The 17090-nt window shown below is 42.6% G+C and overlaps 1 protein-coding gene across 1 annotated transcript; it reads right to left on the reverse strand.

The window, feature by feature from the left end:
* Positions 1-11402: 11402 nt before the first annotated feature.
* On the reverse strand, positions 11403-15392 carry LOC139346586 (ribosomal biogenesis factor-like). Its single transcript, XM_070985734.1, has 4 exons — positions 15321-15392; positions 14260-14375; positions 14062-14178; positions 11403-13974 (listed from the first exon to the last, which is right to left on the reverse strand). Exons 2-4 carry the CDS (start codon positions 14368-14370, stop codon positions 13906-13908), a joined length of 297 nt encoding a protein of 98 aa, XP_070841835.1. The 5' UTR covers positions 14371-14375; positions 15321-15392; the 3' UTR covers positions 11403-13905.
* Positions 15393-17090: the final 1698 nt, after the last annotated feature.

Raw genomic sequence — 17090 nt, forward strand, 5'->3', positions numbered from 1 at the left:
GAGGTCGAATTATGTACCGGGTGGTTTGTTATACAGAGCAATGCAAGAAGTTGTCCTTAGAAACTGTTTGGAAAAGGGACGCCGCCTTCAAATAACACTTGGTAGGATTGGATTGAACCATGTGTCTATCAGCATCTATGACAGGTTAACTTCAACCAATCAGATCAATGAACCATATGACATCTTATCCATTGAGGAAAACCTTCATTGCCGTTCTTTGCTCTTCTGTCAGTGACGAATTGATGCTATTGCAGCGTCTATGCTAACCTTTGCTAACCTGCAGTTTAGCCACAAGCGCTGCATCCTGGTGAGACGGATTCTTGGCTCTGTCCTGCATGTATTAAGTACATTTAACCACAGCTCTGTTGCCCTGTGCAAGATAAACAAAATCTTCATCATCTTATGATTTTTTTTTTTTTTTTTTTTTTTTGTAATGTTGTATGAAGGATGGATTTTCCTCCATCACCAAAGATCAAGGTTAACTGTATCGTCTGATTTGATCCAGCTGGACGTAAACAAATCAATGTCAAGCCGTCCACTTTGGGTAATTTTCAGCAGTTTGAAAACACTCCGATTGGTTGACTAATAAACAGACCCTCAGCTATGTTTGATTTAGTATTATAATGAGATTTTTATTCCTTCTTACCTCCTTTCTTCTTCTTTTTTTGCACTCCGTATTGCACTGTGCCAAGCTCTATAAAGGAAGGAAGGAAGAAGAAGAAGAAGAAGAAGAAGAAGAAGGAGGAGGAGGATTATTTTTGACTCGCAGTCTACCAGAAACTTACTTTAATTGTGAAAAGATTAATCAATATCTGTCATATTAATCGTTTATTTGTTTATATGAGTCAGTGGAACCACTCATTAAATAGTCCAACACTCTGGATCCTCCATAATTTGATGATACCAACTTCACTACTTCAGGCATGTTTTGTCTGTTAATGAATGTCGCTACTCAGAACACATTGAGGATTTCAGATCCATTTCATTGTTTTTCTAATGAGCCGTCGTGTTGGAAAATGACTTCTAAATTCCCTGTTCATGAAGATATTACGCCGCATCCAACTTTATTCCAAATCCAATCTTGAGACTCCACATATCAATATGTCGTGTGTTGTGAAAAGATGCCACACAGCAAATCACGTCGCATACAAATGTGTCCGCGAGATCATTAATAGCGTTGCAAAGACGTGCCAAATTGAGAATGGAGCACAGATGGGTTTTCGCTCAGTTCATTACTTACATTGCCTTCTGAGAACAGAATCGGGAAAATACAGTGTGAGCGTGCATTGATGGGTCATGTGCTGTAAGGACAACAACAACAACAACAACAACAACAACTGTGTGCTGTGGCTCTGAAGACCACAGACTGACAGCAGAGAGAGCACCGCTGCCTGGAGTGTAGCATCACTGGCTATTCCTTCTCTTATTGCTGCATGCTCACTGAAGAATTGCGGTTAAATAATGAATCATGTGTTCTGCCGAGTTTGATGGATTCAGTGTTAGATGTCCTGCTGATCCGAACATCTTAATTGGAATGCTGATCGATACTTACAGGCTTCTGAAGAACATCATGGAGGGTGTAAATGAAAAATGTTTTATTAATTCCATATCAGAAACTCAAAACAGACACAAAAAGCAGTTTGTTATTATATAACTCAACAATATTGTCCAATAAGTTACACATTTTTGCTGCAAACCTTTCAAATAGAAGATGCCAGTATTGTTTAAGGTCAGACACATTCATTTTGGGTGGAACAACATCAGGAAAAAGGTCTAAAATGTGTAACATTCATGGGCGAGATAAATATTTTGCCTTCTAAAACTTTCCACAGCCAAAGTGACCTTATTCTGAACGACTGCCGGGTTCCATTTAGAGAATAAATCGAAATGTAACTGCATCACAAAAACAGTTTGCTGTGAGTTAAAGACTCTAATAGATTTGAATGTGTTGGGAGTCATGTTGAAAGTTAATCATGAATAAGAGAAAAGGTCAATCTGAGACATGAAGTAAACACCGCTGTGAACACAGTCTGTTTGGGAGTTTCACTGAAGTCGCTCAACTCGGCTTCAGGTGTGTGCTCGGCCTCGCTTTTTTCCCCTCTGTGGCCCAAAGCAAGTCTATGGCATGGTGTCATCGACAGAGCGAGAAGATGTGGCTAATAACACATTTGATGAAAAATTGCTTTCATTCCCACAGTTTTCACTCTTCATACACTTTAACACACATCAAAGTGTGCCCACAATCCTCCTTTTCCCCAGTATGTAGAAATGCAACTTAGGAGTTGTAGATTTGGAGCTTTCACCCTTAATTGATGGAAAATTAGAGCTAAATCTGTCTTTGCTTTCCCCCTTTTTATTTAAAGAATCTCCCTTAATTGAAAAATGTTGCACTCGTGTTATAAATATTATGTTTAGCTGCTGTCAGTCAGTGTGAAAATCAAACAGATGCAGTTACATTTCAGAGAGAATGAAAACTTTTCATTGTTCGTCTTGTAAAGATACTCCCACCGCTCCTTAACCTTACATTTGCAGCTGATTGAATGGAGGCTTTTAGGTGCTCTGATATGCACTGAAGGACCATCCTTCAGCTAAAGCAGAGTCTTTTGTTTTGCCTCTTCTCATTTCAATTCAATGCAGATAGAAAAGGTACTGACTTCATCGTGTATCATCAAAGTAACATTCATCTACCTTTGAGCTAGAGGATATCAATTTTGAATTTTTGCTAAAGTTTTACATGATAGTGAGATTACCTACAGCTGTAATAATCAATAATCAGTTGATCAAATGACTACAGATAACACAGTTGAACCCACAGATAATTATCATGTGCCTTTCGCTTTACAGCACGCAGGTGTAATGTTGTGGTTCACTCTCACGGCTCTCATCTGCGATGTTTTCAGACTCTGATGAAAAACTGTACATGAACACAAAGCAGCCGACAGACAAAGCCTCTGTGTCACTTCCCTCAGCGCACCAGGCTTTCAGCTAACTCCAATGAAAGCCAATCTGTGGCAGCGACAGATGCCCAGAAAACTGCTCCAGCCGTCCAACACATTCTCAACCCCGCAACACACAAAGCCTCCCTGACAAAGAGTTGCAGTTTGGTTAGGTTTAGGCTCCAGAACGACGTGGTTAGGTTTTGGTTTCTCACGGGACTTGAACCCCGGTGTCCTGGGTGAAAGTGTATTGCAGCAGATTGGTTCACAGTGGACTTAGCTGGAAGCCCGGCGCATCTCATACAGATGCTGAAGGCGTCGGTATTTGAGACTCCGTGAATGACCAAACTCGGTGAACAAAGTGAAGCGATTAGCAGCTAAAAAGACGAATATTTCCCTCAGAAGTTTGCTTGCTGTGTTGCAGCCTAGCAGTGCGTACACTGTGAATGATGATAGCTCCCGCTGTGTAACATGAGTGCTAATCTATAAGCTACCGTTTGCTAATGTGTTTGTCATATCTCAGCTTGCTACACTGCCCCCAAGTGGCCAAAAAATACAATTAACTATTTAACTGATTTTTAATTAATTGCAATTTTAGATCCAGCTGATGTGTGGGTTGCGTTGTTTTTGTCAGTTTAAATGTGTCCCTCCTGTATTTACTGCTACATCTCGTCCTCTTTTTCTTCCTGTTGATACCGAGTATTGATCTGAAACTGCCTCCTGTCCTTATCTGCTTCCTCCCCTCAGACTCACAGCTGCGCCTCCCATTTTGTCTCTGATGCCCACCTGTGTGCATCTTCGCTTTCCTCCATTTTAGTCGTCTCAGTGCACAGCAACGCTCCTGAAATCCATTTCTTCACAACACCTCTGGGCTCCTCACCTCCCTGGGGTGAGGTGAGCCCTGCTGTCATCATCCTCTCTCTGCTTGTCTGCCGGTTGAAAACTTCCCTCTCTTTATCTGCAGGGTCTGAAGAGGCCTAAACACCAGTCAGGAAGACGGGGTTTTAAGTCTCACTCATCGAGGCAAACATCTCCAGCAGAGCCTTTCCACTCATTGTACGAGTGTCTGACTTCATCTGGCACTTCTGCACAACAGCGATAGCAACACACATGCTAAACACCATTTCAGTTATTAGCCCTGAACCCTTGAAAGAGAGGAAAATCCTATTTTTAAAATGTATTTTGGTAACATCCTGGTTGCAAAGGCAGCCAAGCAGTCATTTCTATGGTATCGCCTGTCAATCAAATGCTGTGTGCAATATTGTGCAATCATCCCTCAGTTTTCCTGTTATGAAAGCTGAGTTTCTGTGGAAGGCTATAACTGCTCATGTTCCTCTTCTATTTATTCCACACGAGCAACGTCGCTGCTTCTTGTAACAGAAAAAGGAACATTATCTGTGAGCTAGATGGATTTTCCCCAGAAAGATCCACCAGCCTGATGTGTATTCATAGGAAAACAGAGTCATCATTTTATTCCTTTTATTTTTGTTTTGATTTTGTGAGTTCTGATTCGATGGTGATCACAGTGATGGCTCGTTGTATTTGTGGAAAGTGAGGAGGTTTGTTTAATTAAAGGGAAGCCATCCAAGTCCAGCAGCTGATGAGTTTACTGCAGGTATTACTGGCACTCATTACAACTTCTTAGCTTCCTCTTCAGTCTCTTCACCTCTGCCATGATGCGGCTGAGTCCAGTCCTGTAGCCCACTCGTCCGTCTCCGGGGCCCAATCCGGGGCCTCACCCCTCCAGCACTCCCAGGTGGGTCCCCCCTGCTGCGGGCATGAAAACCTCCTCTCCCCTGTGGTCCAAAGCTCCTTTGTTGGCGGTGTAAACACCAACCATCCCCAGGTGCCCCATTCTCCCTATTACAAGTCAGCATACCAACAAAATGGTTTTGAAGCTGTTATTTTAAGGGAAAGAGTTGCATAATGCTGCTTTAAATAGTTCCATTAAAAGTGTTAATTATTCAGATTCTTTCATCTTCATCTCACAGTTTTTTTTTCCATCCGCGTCATCTTTTATCATCAGTAACATGTTGTGTTATTGCGCATTGTTTCAGGATACTGGAACACGACCAGAAATGCAATGATGAACTACAGACTGGACAAGCCTGGCGCTGGCACCACCTCCCCTCCCGGCTGCAGTCCTTCCAGGGCTCTGCGTTGCCTTCCTGCCCGGCTCCTCACTTTCCCCTCCCTGAGGCGACCTCCCCACGGCTCCTGAAGAGCCTCGGCTCCTCCGCCTCCCAGATCCCAGGCGGCCCCCCGACCTGCTCACCCCGGCTGGGACAGCAGAAGCTCCTCCTCTTACACTGAGACTTCCTCTCATCGACAAGCACTTCACGTCCATCACCTTCCCTCCTGAATCACGGACCTCTGGAACTGTTCCTGTCTCATTACAAAAAAGTATGAATAACATTTTCCTTTGTCCTTGTCCTCTGTACAACTCCTCCATCATCCCTAATGCCCGCACTTTTGGCACTGACTATCGAAAATGTAAATTTAAAGAGGTAAGTTTTCAATTTCTTGCTTGAAGCACTATAGCCAGTTAGAGGTGATGTGAAGTCTGGCTTCTAATTCTGAACCACTGATCTGCTTGAAATGACTCTGCAGAACAATACAACAAGAAGTTTTTATGACCGAATATTAATGCAAACACAAGCTGCAGGCCGGGAACAGAGCCATGGTTTTGTGTTAGAACAAATGGGTGCTGAGCGATAAGAAGCATATTTTTATTCTTTTTATACATTCAGGAAGTTTTGCTGAGTGTGCATACTCTTATTCAGCACCTTCACATTCACATGCTTATTTACCTTTGTACACTCCCTACAGTGCTATAGTTATCCACTGCCTGCCATTGAAGATCCACCAGCTGGGACTCACTGCGCTCAAGGGAACTTCCATAACAGCTGTTCAGAAACCTGGAACATCACAACAAAAGTTCCCGGGCTATATTGGATTTTTTCGAGGGAAACTTGGGATTCAACACGGCATTGTTCAGCAGTGCAGCGGCAACAGAAAGTCTCTTCAATACATCAAACCTGGACCAAACAGTAAACGGCACGGTGACTGGAAAAGATGATGAAATTTGCAATAAAACTTTCAGGAATGCAACTTGGGCCAAGTTTGCAGCATGAGGGTGCCAAAACACACTGCAAACAACTTTATAATCCGAATGATGAAACAGCTTTCATCGGCGCGGCATAAAAGTGGTGCAAGATAACATTTCACTATTCAGTATCTTCAAGCCAGTCTCATATGTATTTAGTCTTAAGATGTTGTTTTTGCACATTAAAAGACAATCTGCCAGCAAAGGGTGTCAACATCTTGAAAAAACTATTGGCTAGATATAAAAAAAAATGATTTAAAGCTCCTATAAACTTAAATCTTTCTGTATAAGATTAGACATTCCTGACTAAATAGCAACAATGTAAAGTTCAGGTTAAAAAGAGGTTAAAACTCTGCTTCATCGGGACTTTGATGGGGTTTGACACAAGCAAACGACCATCCAACTGCCTGCTTCTGGTTTATATGAAGAAGGTGGTGCAGAGAAGTGTGAGAAACTGAGCCACGCAAATATCAAACCAGTGAGAAAAGCAAAGATTAGAAACACAAACTGCTCTAACCTTGGCAGGAAACTGTGTGTTCATGTAGGAGTCCATCGCAGAGAGGAAGAGCTCATAAAGAAAACAGGATTTTCAAGATCTTAAAGAGAAATACATGAGCTACGTTTTATCAGATTATTGCATCTTTCACACACAGTTACCAGTAAATTACTGGGATAACCTGTCAGGCAACGCTAGTGACATTTTATGCATTATGACAGTAATGCAACGCTTGTGGAAGACAATGTCTTCAACAGAAGAAGAAGAGACAAGACGGCGGAAGACATCTCACGAGCATGACAGGTGTATTTAACATTTAACAAGTGTGCCAGACAAGTAATGTTTTTTCATCATCTGTTGAGTGGAGTCTCGTGATTGGTTTGCATCCTCCACATTAAAGCGTCCCTCATCAGATGGACGACCCTTGTCATGCTTGTCCCTGCGGTGTTACTGCCTTTCGTCCCAGTCAGTGTGCTTGATTTCCAACCAGCCAACTGGTGAAATACTTTCCCGCATATGGTCCTTCATATGGTTTCAGTATCTGCAGGCCCACCGTGCGCGTGGCACGCCTCGCGTGCTCTCGCTCTGACGGAAGCAGGACATGCGGAGAAGAAGCACAAAGCCCTCTTACGACAGGATGAACTGCGTAATGTTGTAAACAGATCCTATTTGCATTGTGGTCTTGCTGCTTTGAGCACATTTTGCAGCACTTTGTCTGAGCGTGTGCGCGCGCGTGTGAAAAGCAAAGAGACAGACGCCGGCAGAAATGAGCGCGCGGTGTTTTCAGACGCTGACATCTGACGGAGGAGGAGGGGATGAGCAGATGTACTTTGTTCATGCGTCTGACAGGTGTACCAGAAAGCTCTCTTCTCCTCTCCACTTCACTGACAGGCGAGCAGGAGCTCCTCTCAGCCGTGCCCCCCCCCCCCCCCCCCCCCGTCCCTCAGCCCACGCTACCTGCGGGTGGGACCTCACCGGCGACTCCAGCACCGCGCCCGGGATCCCATTAAAACGCAGCTCTGTGCGCTGTGTCCTCTGGAGTGTAAAGCCCATTTCGTTCCCTACGAGCCAAACAGCTTGCAGCCGCTTGCCGCTCTGGTGGTTTGCTGCAGATGGAAAATGGAGCCGCACAGGCTCGAGTTTGTTTGTTTTGGCATTTTGGTTGAGATCCTGATCGGTCCGGGACGCGGACTTGACAGGGGGGGACCGGACTCGGCCGAGCGTCCAGACTTGGACCAGTCGGCTCGTAGCGGTCGGTCCCGACCTTTGACCTGTCCTGACTCCAGGTTTCAGAGCAGGTGGTGGATAAGATTTCAAAATGCTTTTCGGAAGAGAAAAACAGGTGATGTGCAGGTGTCTCAGCTCAAATTGACTGAAGAATACAATTCAAAATCAAAATGCGGTAGATTTATTATAAATACACGTTGAAAAATCAGTGAAAATTTTGTCCCAGCTAATACCATCATAACATGTGTCTGTACCAAATTTCTAACCTGACATTAACAAACTGACGATTAATCCTTGATTAAAGAGCAGGGAGAGTGTAGGTTTGAAAAAAACATCTACTATCACACAATATCACGTCCTACCAAGACATAACAGCCATAATAATTTGAATATGTTTTATGAAAACTGAAAATAGGAGGAACATCTTGGCAACACTGGTGTTTATTTATAAGCATTTTTAACATTGCAAACATCAAACATTGTCCTCACTGCAGCATCATGATAAAAATATACTGTCTAATTATATTAACGAACATTTCACGAACAGTATTTATCATTTGCAAACTGGTCTTCGCGTTCAGAGCAGTGGCGGGAAACCCTCTGCGTGGCCTCTGCACTCATGCGTCCTATTTGCAGCAGGTTGTCCCTGTTTCGGTCCTTCTTTGCAGAGCAGATGTTGCATCTCTTCCTCGTGACCTTCTGTGCACCACGTGATCTCCGCCATGCTGCTCGGCTCTGTCGCTGTTTGGAGATTCCACGTCGCGCTTCAGAGACCAACAGGTGCCGCCTGCCTCCGTGGAAATGTGACGGGAACGCAGGCGGTATCAAGATCCACCTTCAGCTCGCTAATGTCACCACAGTGCCATAAAAATACGCACATTTCAGCTTCAGGATTCCCTAAAACCACCATTTTCCTTCCTGGTGGATCTAAAATCCAGTTCAGACTAAAAAGTTGTGGCATCTATACAAAGTATAACATTTTAAAATATTTAGATGTTTGTGAATTTCAGGCTAAAAGAATGACATTTAGGCCTTTTTTGCTGTTGTCAAATGTCAAAAAACACTGATCAGTGGTTCAATGTGACCTATTCTTTCCACAAAAGGTTGTCTGTAAGGCAGCAGCGATTATTCCCATCATCAGTTTTCTTTAACCTCGTGTCATAAATGTCAAAAAGAGTGAAAATAACCACTCTGAAACTGTGAGAGTTCAAGGTGGCATCCTCAAATATCATGTTTGGTCCAAGAGAAAAACAGGAAATCTTCACATCGGAGGAGCTGCAGGGAGCAAATATTCAACATTTTGATGATTCAAATGATGATTGTTCAGGTTAAAATTCACCATTAGATTCTCAAAGTGAGCCTGGTTTTGCTTTCCTCTTGACTGAAGAGTGCTGAAGTGTTAAAGGTGTCGTAAACATATAAGAAGCGTTTCAGCAGCATTTCAGTGACAATTCTTCATCATGTGGTAGATGCGTGTTGAAACACCTCCATGTCTAAGCATCCCGTATTTAAAGCAGTGCATCTCTAAAGCTTTGTTCAGTGGGTTTCAGTTGGGCAGAGCTGAGTCTCTGTTTGTGTTGTCTGAGTTTTTTCCCCAGGCAGAGACCGAGAGCTGGAGTCGGATCCGCACCATCTTACAAATTCTGTTTCTTCCCTGACCTTGATGCAAAGACATTGTCTGTTTCACACATTTCTGAAGCACGGACTTGCAGAATCCCGATCGCTCTCTGCGCCGAAAAGAATAAAGAGACGGGAAATCACCTTTCCATGTCGGCATGGAGAGAATTCAGGGCATTTTAATCATGGCTGGTGCTTTAAATGCTTTAATGAACTCAGCAAAGAGCCCTGTTAATCAAGCCTTTTTGACCGTGCCCCAGGTGTTAAGATCAACACATGTGGGAGCTTTAATGAAATTATAACAGGCTTAATCACAACTATTCCAAAACTCTCATCAAAGACGACAGAATTCTTTAAAAAACTGGAACAATAGTTAAAATCAACACCCTGATTTTTCTTATTTGACTTCCAAGACGGCAAACGGATCCGGATGACCGGATCATTCATATACTTCACCATAGATGCAAACAACACAATGCTGAGTCGGATCATAGTTTTCCAGTTCCAGTATGGCAAAGGGATCAGGATCAGGATCAGGATCAGGATCAGGATCAGGATCAGGATCAGGATCAGGATCCGGTTTCGGATCTGGGAAAGACTCCAATCATTCCCATGCATCCTTTCTCTACATCAGTAAATTTAAGTGAGTATTTCCTCCGTTCTCCTGCTCAAAGTGTTGGTTTTACACTGACATCCGTCTGCAGGCCTGAGGAGAATTTTTGGGAACCGTGAGGACTGGACTCTTTCCTGAAGACAAAACTTTAATCATAATTTGAATCTTGGCTGTGTAACCTTCTGGCAAAATGCCTTTAAAGACATTACTGGGAGATTGAAACGACTGGGGAAACAGTGCGTTTCAGTAAAGATGATTTCAGGAGTAAATACGCATCAACGCTTTCCTTCTCAGGCAGATTTATCTGATGCGTCGTCCATCCTTCAGGAGGAGACACTGGAGTTGTTTGACGGCGGTGTCAAGATAACTTTTCACTTTTTATCGTGACTAATTATTTCATCTGAATGGCGATTTGACCTTTGGAGTCCATAACAGCGCCAGAGAATTCAGCATCTGCTTTTTCAAAGTCAAGGGTGCTCTGCTTTGAATAGTTCACCACGTTCTCTTTCGACACATCAAGTAAGACCGGGCTGTCAGAGAAGCATTAATCATTCAAAGGCATATTTCATTTGGACACCGAGGCTGCTAATGTCGGCTCTGTCCTTGACACCTACAGCATTCGCTTTTATTCCAAACAGCTTGAAGTTGAGAGCCGAGTGTATCGCCATCAAGGCTTCGCCGAACACGGATATCTGGGCTGTGACGACCGCAGCTGCCCCAAGCGGCTGTGAAATGTAAGTCTGCGCAGGCGAACGCTCGCCGCTGGTCTCTGCTGCACAGACAAACACGGCGATTCTTATTTCTGTCACAGGGAGGAGTGCAGGTGCCGTAACCTTTCGCTGCTGGTCCTGTCAGAGTGAGAAACCCAGCTGTGCGGCGGGAATGACATACTGCAAATAGGCCTTCAGCTTCTTATTGGCATTCAGCAGGCCGAGCGCGCCTCTCTTCCTCTTTGTGTGTGTGTGTGTGTGTGCGCTTGACACACATACACACACACGCACATCCTCTTCCTCGCTTGTCACCATGCATATTGATAAGCCCGTCCAGAGCACCATCTTGTGGACGTTTCTAACTCTGGTGGTTGTCTGAAATGTCACTTTTGATTACATTCAATTAAGCAACTGACTAATCAGGTTTAATCAAAAGTGCCTCAGTTTTTTTTTTTCTTTTTTCTTTTTCTCTTTGAGGACACTTTTTCAATTATGCGTCTAATTTATGAAAATCAATTCTTCGTCATAAAATATGGCATCATTAGCCTCGTCCGTCTCTGTCTCCGTCTGAGACACGCTGAGCCAAGTTCTTGTTTAATTTGTGGCTCTTCAGTTTGAAGTTGGCTCAGAGGAAGAAGTTTCAGAGCAACAAGCAGAACTCTGTTGTATTTTTTATTTTATTTTATTTTTTTCTTTTGCAGAACAGCGACAAAAATCAGCCGTACCCACACTTTCAACCACCCCCCACCAGCTCATGTAGATTACATTTGAAATCCGGTGTGTGCGTGTGCTGGCATGATATCCGTCTCCCCGGGGTGCGTGGTGGTGCTGCCGCCATCTGGATCCCAGCGGGGAGCACCTGACACCTTAACACTGCATCTGCTACACTCTCCCCGCCAGTCGTCTGCGACTGAAAACCTTTGCCTGTGTATTAGAAATAAATGTTCCTGCCCCGAGGGCGTTGATCAAATGCATTTCAGACCAAATCTGTCGTGTTTGTTGAGATTTCCTGTGATTCTGCTGTTGGTTTTTTGGAATTTATTGATGCTAAAAAGGATTTGCTGCCCTTTTCTGCTTCATATAGTCACACGTTTATATCACTAAAGCAGCTCTTATCAATATTCAGACAATATATGCGTAAATCTACAGAGAAATATCTCGATTCTGCCTTCCCCTCAAGCTTTGCGTAGCATTTTAGCATCTTTCCGCTCATTGCTTTGGTTTTACGGGGAGCACCTTTAACATTTTGGTTCACTCTCACGACCGCGTGCAACTGAGCAACTGGCTGCTGAACATAAAGGAGCATTTAGCAGCTAAAGAAGCAGATATGGCCGTCAGGAGTTGGTGGAGACCAAAAACAGAGCTGAGAGGAGCGAGACGACGTGGACGTGTGTTCATCAGGAGGCCGCAAACAGAAATCCAAATGAAAAATAATGCTGCTCTGTAGCTGCTGGACGTGTACAGTGAATAAGAAACTGTTTGCTAACACGTCCGTCTCACCGGCTTATGTCAGTGTTATGTTTACAGTTTGTTTCTGCTGCCCCCAAGTGGCCAAAACAAATTGGTTATTGCAGCTTTTCAGTCCAAGCTCCCACACTGGCGAATAAAAGAGACGCTCAGTCATCTCCACCTTGAAAATCTCATTCTTAGCTTATTTATGTCATGTGTTGGTTTGTTTACCAGCTGCTTTCACCTTACTGCGATTTATTGACCAACTAACTCAGTCAGAGGTCGCCGCGGAGACAAGCAATCAGCTGGGCGCTGGTACACCCATGACCTCTGATGTCAATTTGCCAGAGCAGGAGGCAGCAGCAGCATACTGATAACGGCTCGCTGCTCGCAGGTGGAGCCAAAAAATCTATACTTCATCTCTAGGTACTTCGTACTCAGAAATGATAGTGTGGAGGCCTGAAATACGGCTACAGGAGTGGACAAAATACCAGAAACGCCTGACAACATGATCCAGTCCAGTGCAGGAAAACCACAAACTCACATGCTACGTATGTGAACATCTCACTTTAAAGTGATCAACGTTTCTACATGACTTTTTAATGATTTCCAGAAGAACCACTGACAAGAAAACAGTCATCATTACATCACAATGTCCTTTGTGACTTCATTTACACCAAATCCAGGGCATGAAAAAAGGTGCGAACCCTTGAACTGCCTCAGAAAACAAAGCTCAAAGAGGGTGTGATAAAGTGCACATGGTTATTTTATGTAATTACTTTGAAAATGTTTAAAATAACTTCATGAATTGCCTTTAATTGCATACAAATTCAAGACGATGAAGGCCGCGGCGCCTCAATCAATCATCGCAATCATTCGATTCATTGACTGTCAACAGAAAACTAATGAGCAACTACAGCCCTGATTTGAAACAAAAACAGAAAGAAGTAACATCCTTCATCCAATCGTGTTCACAAAGTGGTGAACCTCGCTCCACCCTCGCTTGTGATCGGCTGAGCCTTTCCAGGATGCCCCTGTCATACCCAATCATGATGCTATCACCTGTTAGCAATCAACCTGTTTACCTGTGGAATGATCCAAACAGGTGTTTTTGGAGTTTCTCAGTCTTTAGTTGCTCCTGTCCCAACGTGTTTGAAACCTGCTGCAGCATCAATGCAGCTGATGAGGTGAAACATTAAATATATTGTCTTTGGACTGTTTTCAATTGCGTATATGTCACAATGTTTCATCAGGGCTGTAATTTTAGTTAATCTTTTCAGCCATTTGCCAAAAATTCTCTGTGAGGCTTTGAGATTTTGTTCTTGGTGGTCGGGGAAAAAGAAAAAAAAAGCAATCTGAATACATCACCTCCGGCTCTTGGAAATTATAATGGGAATAAATAATCAGCAGATGTATCAATAATGGAACTAGTCATTAGCTGTAGCCCCGAGAGAAAGCGAACATTTCCACACAAAAGAATGATCATCATTAAAAATAGAAAATATTCTACATGTTTCTGAAACAACATCACAAGTCTGTCAACTGCTGACATTTCTACAGCAAATATACAAAATGCTTAAATTACACACACGGTTTTTCTACCACGCGACCACTGTCACCTCTTTTAATTTTCAACTTATCGGCACTCCCATTTTGTCAGCATGCACTGGAAGTGAACTGTTGTTTCATACGTAGAGAGATACAACAGTGTGTCTGTCCTGAGTTTACGACAGTCCCGCTCTGATGGTCCGTCATAGCTGAGAGAAGAGCTGAGCGGCACTGTCGACGTTTACAGACTCCTTTGGCGGCTCTCTGACAATCTAGCAAAGACATAAAAAACAATTTGTCATATCAAGAGAAATCAAGTGTTGGATGATAAATAAGAGTTTTAAAGGTTACACCTCTACCTGCGTTTGCTTCTTCGGTTGAGGAGCGACGGACTTGGAAACACTCCTGACGTCCCTCTGGACTTCTGTGAAGATCTGATTGAGGTTCTCCACCTTCTCGTTTTTCACTGCATTGATCTGCAAAGCCACAAATTATGCTCAGCAGACACGACACGCAAAGAGAAACGTATGTACGACACGACAGAGAGGAGATCTTACGTGTTTGAGCGTTGTTGTGACAGGTTTCGCTTTGTTCTTGTGCTTCAAGTGCTTGTTTGCTACTTGAAAGACGTTCGCCTGTTTTTTCCCTTTCTGTTTATTCTTCGCCATGTTGCCTGAGGACAGAGCACCAATCAGCGGGGAGAGATTTAATTTCTGTCACATAGCCTGTGTTTTACCCAGTTTTTTTTTGTTTCCTGGCTCTGAAGTGCTTGTTTCACTAAGCTCACTGCTGTCTAAGACAGAGATGCTGACAGATCGTTCCAGCTTCTCCACCTGATTAGCGCCTCCTCTGTTTACAGCGAAAGCTCACTCCTTCAGACGCTGAGTCATAAAACTTGAAGAGGGTCAAGAGGATCAGATGATGAATAAACCAGTGTTATTGAAGTGACTATGAACATGGTATAAACTGGTGTGTGTCCAAACACAGCAACTAGGGCATTTTATAGATTACCTCATGCAATTTCATGGACAGCTGTGTCTACAACAAGGGGCGCATCACAAACAAACCCTGACACGAGCCAAGTTGCTTTTGAGAAAAGCTACTCCCAAATGAACGTAATGTACTAATAGTAGTGATTACGACAAACTTTACAGCAATTTAAAAATATAAAACCCAATTTACTCTGCTATTCTATTCTTAACGTCTTCAATATCCTGCAGGCAAAAGTGTGATGGCAGCTGCTGGACAACATGTCACAGACTTTAACAGATAATGTCATGAGCTGTGTATCAGTGTCTTCTGTTTATGTTGACATTAAGTTGATTCTGGTCCATGTCACTCAGCCACTAATAGCTAAATGTCAATAGATATCACGCACCTAGCCTGCCTGTTGGACAAACGTTTAGATGACTTTTAAACGTTATAAACGTTAACTTAGCTGGTCCAGATGTTGTTGTCAGCTAAGCTAGCTCTTTGAATGCCTCGCTGTAAGTTGTAGTTGGGAGTTATTTTCGCCATTTTCAAAAGAAGTTGATTAGTTTCCTCAAATGAAATGGCGATATTTTGACTAAACAGAGCACATAAGCTTGCTAAATTAGCTTTAAAATCCCTTACAGACCTTATTTGTGGTGCGGTTGGCTGGTGTTGATGTCCTCACGTGCTAGTATAAACGTGCCTTCTCAGTTACGTCATTTGTCTGCGACAACTCCCGGCGACTCCCACCCACACACGTTAATCATTTGTCAAATCTTTCTCAGTGAGGCGGCAGCAAACAGCGGAAATAAAAGCTTTTCGGAAAGGAAAGAAAACTCGTTTTACTTTTTAAAACCCAAGTCACAATTTCGCCTGACTTGTTGCGTCCATTCAGTCGCTGCTTAAAGTTTTCTGGATAAAATGCCTTTATTTTGAAAACTACTTACTCAAGGAAACTGATATGCTTTCTTTAGAAATGCCCAGATGCACTGTAAATGTTGACCATTTGTTCAAACCTTTTCGTGTTCTCTTCAAATCGAAACATAATGTTAAAATTATTTGTGTTCAATTTATCGCGAAACCCAAACATACCCCGAAAAAAAAGATTTTCCGTGAAGTCTGCACTAAGTTATCCGAATAACATGAAGGCAACACTTCCGTTTTAACCAAAGTAAAAGCACTAAAATTTAGATCCATTGCGAATACTTACGTGTATATTATTTTTAACAGATCAAATAGTGGTGAAGAATATTTTTGTAAAGGACTGCAACTAATGATCACTTTCATTAGTGGCTAACCTACTGATTATCTTCTTGATTAATTTATTGTTTACTTGTTGTTTACCCAGAATCCAAAGTGGCATCTTCACAATACAATACAAGCAGCAAATCTCACATGCTTGAATCAAAATCATGAAATGTTTTCAGCTTATTCAGCTGTACATACTGTTGGGTGATGTAATTTAGAACTAAACAGGTTTTTATAAACGCTTCATATGCTTTGTATAAAGCAATCTACATTTAAGGTAACTGTTGCTTTAAGCTGTCAGATAATTGTAAGGAAGTAACAAGTCCAGTATTTCTCTCTCAAATGTAGTGGAGTAGAAGTAGAAAGTGGCATGAAAATACTCAGGCTGATGTATTTCTATCATTGAATATGACATTAAACACAACACTCTAAAATGCATTCGATTGTTTGAGGGATTAAGATTGAATAAAAATAATTGTGTTTGTCTTAGATATGTTTGTTTGCCCATTAAAAGAAAAAAGAAAGAAAAACACTGATTTAAAACTTTTTCTTTCGCCACAAGTCTTGTAGTCTCACGGACCGACAGCAGGTGGCAGCTTCGTACCATCACAGCTGTGTTCATGACAGGCGTATGATTTTCTGACAAGCTGAAGGGCCTCTGTAGTGCACTGAGCTGCTGACCACTGGGATGCAATCAGACTGGAGACTCTGATATTTCTGTTCTTCATGCGATTTATGGTGTGTTAGTAGCACATTTATTAATTTGTGATTAGCCTATATGTAATGTCTCATAGTCATTTAGGCCTTTTCCATGTCAGCAGACACTGTTGGCTCACTTACAGCCTTCTTTTCAAACACCTCAGGTGTGTTTACCTGCTGCAGCACCATGATACAGACAAATCTGTCTTGCTGAGCTGTGCAAGAAGCAGCCATATTCTAGTCCTAAAAACACGTGGTGTATTTTTTTATTAAACGTGTACATGCAGGACATAATAATTAATGCTAATTTAACTAGTTGGGAGATCCAACTTGAGATCTCCTCCAGATTTCCTGAAATTCTGCAAATTACGTGCAGTCCGTGAAGTAGCTGACTCTAATACATGGGAATGAGAATTCACCTTTAATGGATCAAAATTCATAAACTAACGTTGGTGCCAAACGACCATTG

This window comes from Chaetodon trifascialis, chromosome 18, assembly GCF_039877785.1.
Source record: "Chaetodon trifascialis isolate fChaTrf1 chromosome 18, fChaTrf1.hap1, whole genome shotgun sequence".
In the NCBI taxonomy this organism is placed as follows: domain Eukaryota; kingdom Metazoa; phylum Chordata; class Actinopteri; order Chaetodontiformes; family Chaetodontidae; genus Chaetodon; species Chaetodon trifascialis.